We start from the raw sequence: 10,309 nt of genomic DNA, 5'->3' as shown, positions 1-10,309 counted from the left end.
CCTCAAGAGTGTTTTGGCTATTGTTTGCCCTTTGTTTCTGCATTTAAATTTTAGAGCACCTTGTGAAGGTCCAGGAAAAGTCTTGCTGGAAATTTAACTGGCATTGCATCGGATCGAGAGATGAATCCCACCCTCCATCGCTGTTGCCCCAGGAAATAGCTCAAGAGATGTCTGTAGAATGAACCTCTGATGAATGTCTCTCCAAAGTACATCTTATCAACAAACACTCAATAGAGATCAGTGAATGAATGAATGGGACCAAAAATAACAAATATTAATCAGCACATTCTTACTATTCAGCAACTGCCAGTAAATTTCTTCCTCACCTATTTGTTCTAACACATTATTGAAAATACACAAATCCATACGTAATTACATCCGCCACTGAACACGAATCTATGACCTATTTGGAAAGCCTCTTGAAAAACAAGTTTTAAGGAAGACTTCGTGTCAGCGAACCAGGCAAAGAAACAAGGCCATATGACAGGCAAAGTGTCTGTGACCTCCGGGTGAAGCTGTCCACCGGGACCGTGGTGGTTCTTTGTCCGAGGTCCTGGAGGCTTACGGAACCCAGAACTACAAATCCCGGCAGGCCGCGTGGCGCCTCTGCTTAACTAAACGCCATCAGGGGTGGCGTAGAGCTACGTTCCCTGAGAATTCTCGCTACCCGGCTGCGGCGGGAAGCCGGGCGCCGCAGATCAGCTTCCCTCGGGGTGAGTAGGAGCGGCCCCCCGGAGGCGGGCGCAGAGCCCAGGCCACCAGGGTCGCATGGAGCGCTGGGGAGCCAGTGTAGATGCTCTGGCGCTCCCCTTTTCCTCCAGCTCCGGCAACTGCAGACACCTGGGAAGCAGAGAGGAAACCCCAGCCGGTGACCTTGTCACCCGGGGCGCGGTCACGTGGCTCGGGTAACTGGCAATGCCCCGCCCCTTCTGCGGCGACTCTCCAGCCTGGCTCACTAGTGAGCTGAAGCGTGGACGAGCTACTTCGGTGGCGCAGTCTTGCATGTAGGTAGAATTGAAGCTGGAGGACAGCAGATGGCTTACCCAGACGTCCTTATCCCTAGGTGGTCTGTGAGCTCCAAGGCGCAGGCAGCTGGCCGTGGAGCTTGGCCTGGACAGGAGAGGGGCCGTCGCGGATATCGCGACCCTCCGCCAGGATAGTCGGCGCGCCCTAGAGCGCTCCTCGTCTGCAGCGCCTGGCAGGGCCCTGCGCTTCCGGGTCGCACAATACTAGTGTGCGGATGACCGCCCGTGTATGGAGAGCAGCCTTTAGAGGACACCTGGTACGGCTCTCTCCCCACGTTAAGTGGCATTCACTTTCTACTGACTACGAAGTCGTTCAGTGCAACAAGTGTTTTTCGATCACCTCCCTGATGATTGGCCCTTCGTGATTGCCCAAGAAATAATTGCTCAGTTGACAGTGAAGTAGAGTTTCTCTGTGCCCTCTCACGTTTTCTTTAAGCATTTTCTTTTTTGTTTTTCACGACGAAAGTTGGATTTTATTGAGACATTTATGGGGAGCTATTAAAGGATTTTAAACTGAGCGGGGGAAGGTAATAGAAAACTTTTTCAAGTTTACTTGAGGAACATTGTGGAAAATTCTTGAAGCATTTTCTTATTGCAGTGGTTCTCATAGTTAGGGTGCATCAAAATCACCTGGAGGGCTTGTTACCACACGGAATGCTGGATCCCATTCCCCAAATTTCTGTCTGATTCAGTAGGTCTGGGGAGCAAGAATTTGCATCTCTAATACACTCCTAGGAGATGGGGATACTGCTGGTCTGGGGACATACCGTATTTTGCTGTGTATAATGCCCACTTTTTGGCCCAACTTTGTGAGGGAAAAATCAGGATGCGCATTATACATGGGTAGTACTAATTCCGTATCTAGATAAATTTTTTAAGTTTTTTATGCTTATGAGTTAAAAGTGTAGTAAATAAATGCTAAATTTCTTTCATAATACAAAAAACAAGCACCTAAATATAAACAAAAATTCGAATTAAAAAATTAAAACGAAAGATGTTTTTCCCTGAATGTTTGGCCAAAAATATGGTGTGCGTTATACACAGGAGCACATTATGCACAGCAAAATACGGTACTTTTAAATTCTGTTTTATTGGAAAAAAATCTTAAGAACTTAAAGCATCAACTCTACATCTAGTTATGGGCCTTTCTGTCCTTTTTGCCAATTAACTGTAGTTACAGTAAACATGTGCATGTTTGTATTAATTTCCCCCACATTACAGACAGATTTTCACGTAGTCTACACTTCCTAGATTACATCATATGCTATCTTACTGTGTCATTACTGGCTTGGCTATTTTTCAGCAGCTCTCACAGATGCAAGATTTGACCTCTGCTGGGAGAGTTTGCGTTTCATTTCTTTCTGATACACACATTTTCTTGTCGGACAAGGGGTCTGTAAGATAAGAATAGTGCCTGATTCAGGCACCCATTCTCTCCCTCTCCTCTCCTCTCGACTCATTGAATAAACCTTGTGGGTTTAGATTTCCATGTCAGAGGGACTCCAGTGACCCATCTCAAGGCCCAGCAAGCCACTTGTTCTCATTTACCCTGTGTTCTCTTGGTTGGAGAGACACTCCTGGATTCATGTTCACTCTCTCCAAGGATGTTTGTCATTGGGCGTTTTCCAGTCTTGGGAGCAGACCAGAAAAAATAATGCTCATTTGTTAAATTGTTTAGGAAATGGGAGGAGGCTGTGGTTATTTTAGAAGATTAATAGCCCTAAGTGCCTTTTCTCAGTGGCCATTCTCACCTGTGCAACAAGCAGGGTGAGGTGATTCCAGGCTTATTGTCCCAGAATGTTTCATGGGGAGGAGGCTGAAGATGGATGGAAATTGCAAAGGCCTAGCCACGTATTGGACCATGAACAGGAAGTACTTGGTTCCCCACTTAGGTCTGTCCAGGGAATGGACATTTCATTTGGCCGTCAACTTTCCACTTGTAGAACTTTCTAGACTCTCCTGTTGCCTCATTTCATCACCCACTGGGGTGTTCCCTATGGTGCAGCGAGATAGATTCCATTCTTATCATAGGTTTGACAAGAACACAGCTCTCCTGAATGGTTCGTAGACTGGAATCGGTTGTTTCTAGTAAGGTCCTTTGGCTGCTCTTGTGACGTGTTGGTTTCCAGGGCGCCAAGCAGCGTCTTCCACATTCTTGGCTTGTTTGGGTACAGTAGAGGGTCAGAAATCTTAGTCCTTGCCTGCAGTGACTGATGCAGATGCTTGTGAACGAACAGTCCTAAGAACGTTGGTGGACGGAGTCTGGGAGTGCCTGTCAAGGAGGTCCCGTGCCACAAAAAGTAGGGCCCAAGCTCTTACCCCGCCATTTTACTATCTAAGTCACCTGGGGCAATTCACTCACCTCTGCTCCTTGGTTTCCTCCCTTATACCTGGGACTGATGATAACATTTGTCCCACCTCTCTGGGTTGTGTGGAACATCTAATGAGATAATGAGTGCAAAGGGCTTTGTAAAGGTTAGTTATTGCTGACATTATCGAATGATTAGGTTTTAGGGTCTCGGTGGCCTCAGGCTCCCCCACTCCCCAAGTGTGTGCTGTTATGAGAGGTAACTCAGGTGAAAGTCAAAGGCAAGTAAACAGAAGAGGGCAGGTGATTCATGAGCAAAAGGTTTAATAATGAAAGGTGTTTTTCATCCACAGACATATTTCATGCCCGACAGGGTCTTTTCACATACCCCGAGGAAAGCAACTCATGAACTTGTTAAAGACGCACTGACACCTTAGGGAAATCTTCAGCTCTAGTCTATTTAGACAGTTTGGCTCCTATATCATCTATTTTATGTTTTCCAATTTCCACCTCTTTTATTCCTGAGAACATATGCATGAAAACCAGGTCTTGGGAGTTGTGTGTGCCTTGCTGCCACTACCCCACCCAGAGGTGGTCTCACGCCTAGGGGTGGCCGCATTGCCTACAGGGACAGACGTGGAGGATGGTGCACCAGGAGAACAGGGTTTTGAGGAGCAGTGGCTGGGAGCTGGTGCTGGGGGCGACTAGAGGAGCATGGCTTTGAATTGTCAGCCATGGGTTTGTGAGTCTCACCAGGGGACCAGTTGTTCCTGGCTCTGCACAGGCCTCAGGGGGTACAGATTATTCATTCACTGATTCATTCACTCAGTAAAGACTTTCAGAGCACCTACTATGAGCTAAGCCAGGGTTTGACACACTATCGCTTGAGGGCCAAATCTGCGCGCACCCATTACTTTATATATCACCTACGCTGCCTTTTGCCTTGTACTACAATGCAGAGTTGAATAGTTGTGACCAAGACGTTGTAGCCTGCAAAGCCAAAAATATTTATTATATAGCCTTTTATAGAAACAGTTTGCTGATCCCTGCTCTAGGCAGGTTGAAGAGCAAATGCAAAAGTTCTGAGGCCAGTATGTGCCTAGAATATCTGAGAACTAGTAAGGTGGTCAGTGCCATTGGAGTGAAGTGAGCAAGGGGGAGGGTGGAGAGGCCTGAGACTCTGGAGGGAATTGGGGCACGAGGTCAGGTAGGGCCCCGTAGGTCATGCTAAGACCTTGGCTCTTCATCTGAGTGAGGTGGGGGCCACTGGAGTTTTAAGAGCAGAGGAATGCACAGTTGGACTTAAGTTTCCATGCTTAGAATAGATTGGGAAAAAATTCACTCTCGTTTACTTCATCATTTGTTTTTATGTGCAGACTTATTTACTAGGAAATTCTGCCCTTTGTGTCTAGTGAAAGAGGCAGATGGAAGGGCAGATCATTAGAGATAAAAGCTTTATAGACCTATAATGGGGGATTGAGTGTGGAGGGATATTTTAGGAGATGAAGCTGGAAATGGGGGTTGGGATAGGAATGTAATGGCGGCCTTGAATACCTTACTAGAGAATTTGGAATTTTTTGTAGGTGGAGTGGAGGTAGGAATGTACTCGTGGGTTTGGGTGATAACTCAAGTGACAGCGTGAAGCTTAGATGGGATGTGGGAAAGGGTTTGGAATAGGGAATGGTTGAATGGTTCAGGCAAGATGTGATGGCTTTCCTCGCCTCCTTTATTAACTGGACAAGGTTGTTCCAAATCCTGGACGCTGAGATTTTAGGAGTTCTTCTATGTCAGTTCTTCAGCTTTTCAGAGAAGAAATGACGTTTAGAATAACAGTGAGGAAGTCTTATTTACTGAGCATGTTAGGCATTTTGCTAAAGCAGCATCTCATTTAATTCTCACAGTGACCCCATGAGGTAGGTACCCCAAGAGCTCCCTTTTGTAGATGACTGCACAGAAGTTCGAAGAGGTCGTGACTTGCTCAAGGTCACATAGCTGGTGAGCAGTAGAGCCGGGACTCTTCCCAGCTCATCCTACCTTAGCGGGGGCTTCTCTGCTGGCCCCACAAGCAAGATGCCTGGATCACCCCTCCTGGACCTTCTTGCATGATCATCCTGAAGAAGGAAGGTGTGTAAAGAGCTGAGGGCACGCGGCCTCCTTTAAGGCCTGTTTCTGGTTCTGATTGGAAACCTGTGTCTTGGCAGAAACAAGGCAGAGGGTGAACTGAGCGTGCCACCCCTTTTCAGAGAAAATACTGTGGGCCGAGAGTGTAGAGAGCAAGGTGGAAAGGTAGGGCTCGATGGCCGTCTGCCAGGATGTTAGAAGTGGGGCATGCACAAATCCTCTGGAACTTACAGGCAGGGGAGTAATACGATCCTTTACCAAAGCCTGGCACTGGGTGAGGAAATACAATAACAGCCACAGTGGTGGGAATAGCAGTTGTTACTGTGTTCTTACCGTGTAAGCGGCACCTTGCTAAACATTTTCCACGATTTCTTTGCTCCTCACCACCCTATCACGTAGGCCCTGCTGTTATCACCCCACTTTATAGACAAGGTAACGGGATTCGGAGTTAGCACTTTGCCCCTGCTCGCCCAGGCTGTAAGTGACGGAGTCTGGACTCAAACCCGGGCCTTCCGGACTCCAGAGTGCACACTCTCAACCACCAATTCTCCTGTCTGAAAGGAACCCTGGGTTTATTAAAAGTGACAGAACGATGTGGAGATGGGGAGGTTTTCATAAATAAAGAGAATATAAAGAAAATAAAGAGCACACTATTATAAAACGTGCTGAGTCCAGAGAGAGTCAAGAAAGGAGCAGAAAAGAAACAGGAAAAATGGAAAGCAGAGAAGGAGGCAGTAAAACTAAATCCAAATATGTAAGTTATTATATTAAATGCAAACAAAAAATAAACGATATGCTGTTTAGAGAAACAGTATAAAATGTAAGGTGAACAAACAATGGAAAACGATGCACTTGTGAATACTTTAAAAAAATTCTGTGGCTATATTATGAGGCATGAGTCAAAATAGACTTTGAAGGAAATGAAGGCAAGGCTGTCTGTAGCAGTAGTTTCCATACAAAGGGGAAACGGCCACAGAGCATGGCGGGGTGGCCTCAGACTGAGTCCAGAGCAGAAGCAAGCAAGGTGACAACCTGATTATCCTGCGTGTGTGTGCAGGGTTTGCACTTGCAGGTGGTTGGTGGTGCAGGTTTCCGGTGGGAGCTGCAGCCGTGGTCAAGGACTGTGGTCTGATAGAATTCCCAGGAATCGAAGGGGAAGCAGTGACCCCAAAGAGTGACCGTACATCCACCTGGTGGACCGAGCAGGTACAAGTAGGGTAGGAACAGGTGTCAGGGAGCCAGGAGCCCACTTAGTCCCGGTGACCGGGAGTGTGCATTTAGTTAAATGGATCAAATCAGCAGGTGGACATTGAATCCCTAACCGTAACGCACCCTGCGGGACTATGAGTGGACAGAATAGTAACAGTCACGGTGTTTGCATTCAAGGAGCTCTCAGTGTGGACAGAGGGCAGTTTAACCGAAAATCAGCCCAATGTGGAGGGCTTCCCTGGCTGCTTCTGACCAGCTGCCGTGTTGGCTGTGGCCTGACCACTTCTGACCTGGGCAGGAGGGCCAGTGACACCTGTGAGGGCCTCGTGGTGTAGTAATAGTTACAGGTCATGACGGGTAACATGCTCTGTCACTTTTCCTGTCTAAAATAGCGTCCTTTGCCACGTATCCATCTTTCCTCTGACCCTCCTTGATTTTCTTCTCAGCACGTTATACCAGCTGACATCCGAATATATTCTGTGTTGGTTTGCTTATGGGCTGTCATCCCACCTGGAGTAAGTGCCACGGGGGCAAGAACTTCGCTTTGTTTCCTTTGCTCCCAGTGCCTAGAATAATGCCTGGCACTGTGGAAGGAAGAGTGACTTTTGAGAGTTGACTTGTGCTGGGTACGATGCTATACACGATCTCATTTTATCCCAGCAGCTTTTGAGGTAGGTATCACCCCGTTTTACAAATGAGGAAATGGAGGTGCAGTGAGATTAAGAAAATGACCTATTCAGTGGTGGGGCCTGGATTTGAATCCCCGCCTGACTAACTGTGAAACTCCACTGTTCTTCTTTCTCTGCGTTCCTTCTGCAGGGTCGGGGGACATGGCCAGAAGGGCTCTCAAGCTCGCGTCATGGACCAGCATGGCTCTTGCCGCCTCTGGCTTCTACCTCTACAGTAACAAGTATTTGGACCCTAATGACTTTGGCGCTGTCAGGGTGGGCAGAGCAGTTGCTACGGTAGGTTTTTCTCACTTTGGGGGTGAAGAGGAGTGACAGTGTTACTGGCAGGTGTTCATGCATGTAGCACATGGATACACAAGTCACACGTATGTGGAGATACACATATACCCATACACGTGCAAAGCTCCCTGTACAGTTACACAGGCGTAGATATATACCTGCCCGTACCTATAGTCCTATCTACATGACCTGTGCCATCCTGAAGTTAAATAGAATGGATCTGTTTTGAAGCCTTTCCATTTTAGGTTCTATATCTTATTTTAATGACAGTCTCAGAGGGCGGCATTCCTCAGCAAATGCTAGGAAGGAAGGCTTTGCAGCTTTGATTACATTCTGCCAGAAAACGTGGTCTCTTTCCAGGCAGCTAGTGGGAGCGGTTCTTGATGCAGGGCTCATACTCAGAGCGTCTGGGCCTCAAAGAGCTTTGGGAGTCCCCTCCAATCCCTAAACTAACAGACCATCTGAGCTGACTCTGTGGCCAATGCAGGTTTTCTCCAGTGGCTCAGGAACATGGTTCTGGTGTGATCATGTCCTCTTAACTCCGTGGAAAGCAGCGTTCCCAGACATGCCCCTATAATTGTCCCATTTGCTTGTGGATAGATTGCCACAAGCCTCATGCTCCCTTTCCTCCTCTGTTTGGTGGGATGAGCTCGTTCTTTCTTCCCCCTGGTGTAGACAGACTCTGAAACACAGTCTGTTTCAGTTGTGATCTAACCGTTTCCTTAATACTCAGTGTTGTCAGTTTTCTCCCTGGCCTGGCTCAGAGGGGAGGTCCTGATGTGGTGCCTGCCTTCTAGGAGCAGCTGAGTCAGAGAATCCAGACAGACAAATGGATAAGCAGGCTAGTGGACTATGATATGATTCCCAAGTGTTTGCTGAGTGCCTTTTTTGCTTAGCATTGTCTTATATATTTGAGGAGTAGACACAAACTGTCCCTAGACACAGCTTTGAAGGAGCTTCTGGCTGAGAAGTGCTCACACGAATGGGTCAAAAAACCAGTCTAAAGTCGTGCACTGGCTCAAGAAGCGTGACTCAAGACAGCTGCTGCTCTGGGACGTCTGACACAGAAGTGAGCCCTGGGGCTGGGAGTCAGGATAAGTGCGGGAGGGGGAGCAGGGCTTCATGGAACCTTGGGGATTTGCATAGTTGGAAAGAAGGGGGGAAGGTTCTCACCAGTGCTTTATAAATCAGCCACTAGGCTGTGCATTCTTGAAAGACCAGAGCTCTGGCCTTCCCCATCCTTCTGGACCTGTTAGTGACCGGGTCTTGCTCATGGTTGGCGTTCAGCAAATTCAGAGGGTGCCAAAAGATGTATACACATTTTAAGAAAGGAAAAAACTGTATTAAAATTGTAATGCTCAATGTATACCGATGATGAGTACAAGTCATGTGTATACATTTTTTTGGCACCCCTGGTATATGTCAAGTGGAATGAAGCTTTGGGGGTGCAGACAAAGGAACAGACTCCTCTCAATATCAACCTGGTAAGCCCCTTAACTTCTGGGGGCTTCAGTTGCTCGATTCTAAAAGGGAAGGTTTGGGCCAGTAATCCCCACAGCTTCTCCATGCCTGAGACATCTGGGAGCCTGTCATCTTCTGATTCACAAAGGATAAGGGGACTTCTGGAGTTTTGGCTAAGGGACTGAGAATCACAGCTTATGTTTTTAGAGCAAATGTAAATATAATAGAAAATGACGTGTGGTTGTGATACAGAGGTGGGTCAGTTTATTCAACAGCACTCATTCAACTAGTGTTTACTGAGCGTTTGTCTAATATGCCTGGCACTGTAGAAGGTGCAGGGGTTATGAAGAACAGGAAGCACAAGCCCCTGTGCCTGTAGAGCTGAAATTCTAGCCAAGGGGAAACAGTCCAGTATAAAGAAACACATAGGCAAGGTAATCTCGGAGGGTGGTGTGTTACAGTAAATAATTGAGAATTCCTGGTGGATGGGGGCCACTTTAGATGGGGGCTCTGTAGAAGTGGCATTTGTACAGAGCCCTGATGGACAGGAAGAAGCCAGCCAGGCTAAGATCTGAGGGCAGAGCATCTTAGAGGTGGAACTGTCTACTTCTCTAAACATACTGTGTCCGTGGCCTGTAGCTGTGGTTTTTGGGCAGAGCATTATTTGATGTCCGGGTGTTAAGCTTTCCCTTTCTTTGGTTCACAGACAGCTATCATCAGTTATGACTATCTCACCTCCCTGAGGAGTGTCCCCTATGGCTCAGAGGAGTACTTGAAGCTTCGATCTGAGGTAAGGGACCCACGGGACCCACCTGAGCCAGACCAGGACTGGATAAGTCTTGAAGTGGCTGCAAAGCCAGGAAGCTTCCTGTGTGCAGCTGGAGGTGGGGCTTGAGGCTGGGGGCTGGGGAGGAGGGAGGGGAGGACCGTCTCCTCGTTGGAGGTGTTCTGATGCCGATGGGCTGGACTGTTAGGGTGACATCAAGCTGGATCCGGTGGTACTGGGGCTATGAACCTCTAAGGCACGGTTGGGGAGGCTGGTGTGTGTGGAGCACAGGTGTCTGGGGTGACTCAGGAGGGATGAAAGCTCTGTCCTTGAGATAGCTCAGCTGGCTTCCAAACTGCTTTGTCAGGAGGCAAAACCCAACCGAAAGAGGTTATTGTTTTCCTGTCCCCTGAAGTCTCCACTGGGGCCTCTTGTAGGCCTCTGAGTGGAA

General features: G+C 47.8%; 1 protein-coding gene across 7 annotated transcripts in view; it reads left to right on the top strand.

Moving 5' to 3' along the window:
* Positions 1-631: 631 nt before the first annotated feature.
* ADCK1 (aarF domain containing kinase 1) overlaps positions 632-10,309 on the top strand; it is a 110,738-nt gene continuing 101,060 nt past the window's right edge. For 2 of the 7 annotated variants that reach the window (XM_033108633.1, XM_033108628.1), the window contains exons 1-3: positions 632-713; positions 7,483-7,628; positions 9,799-9,882. In XM_033108633.1, the coding sequence (XP_032964524.1) occupies positions 7,494-7,628; positions 9,799-9,882 (219 nt within the window). In that variant the 5' untranslated portion in view covers positions 632-713; positions 7,483-7,493. Of the gene's footprint in view, positions 1,005-1,063; positions 1,283-7,482; positions 7,629-9,798; positions 9,883-10,309 lie in introns of all 7 variants that reach the window. The other 5 variants (XM_033108631.1, XM_033108627.1, XM_033108629.1 and 2 more) reach the window with 4 other exon arrangements.

This window comes from Rhinolophus ferrumequinum, chromosome 6 (assembly GCF_004115265.2).
Source record: "Rhinolophus ferrumequinum isolate MPI-CBG mRhiFer1 chromosome 6, mRhiFer1_v1.p, whole genome shotgun sequence".
Lineage (NCBI taxonomy): Eukaryota > Metazoa > Chordata > Mammalia > Chiroptera > Rhinolophidae > Rhinolophus > Rhinolophus ferrumequinum.
The sequence above is the reverse complement of the archived record's forward strand: the minus strand, read 5'-3'. Positions and strand labels throughout refer to the sequence as shown.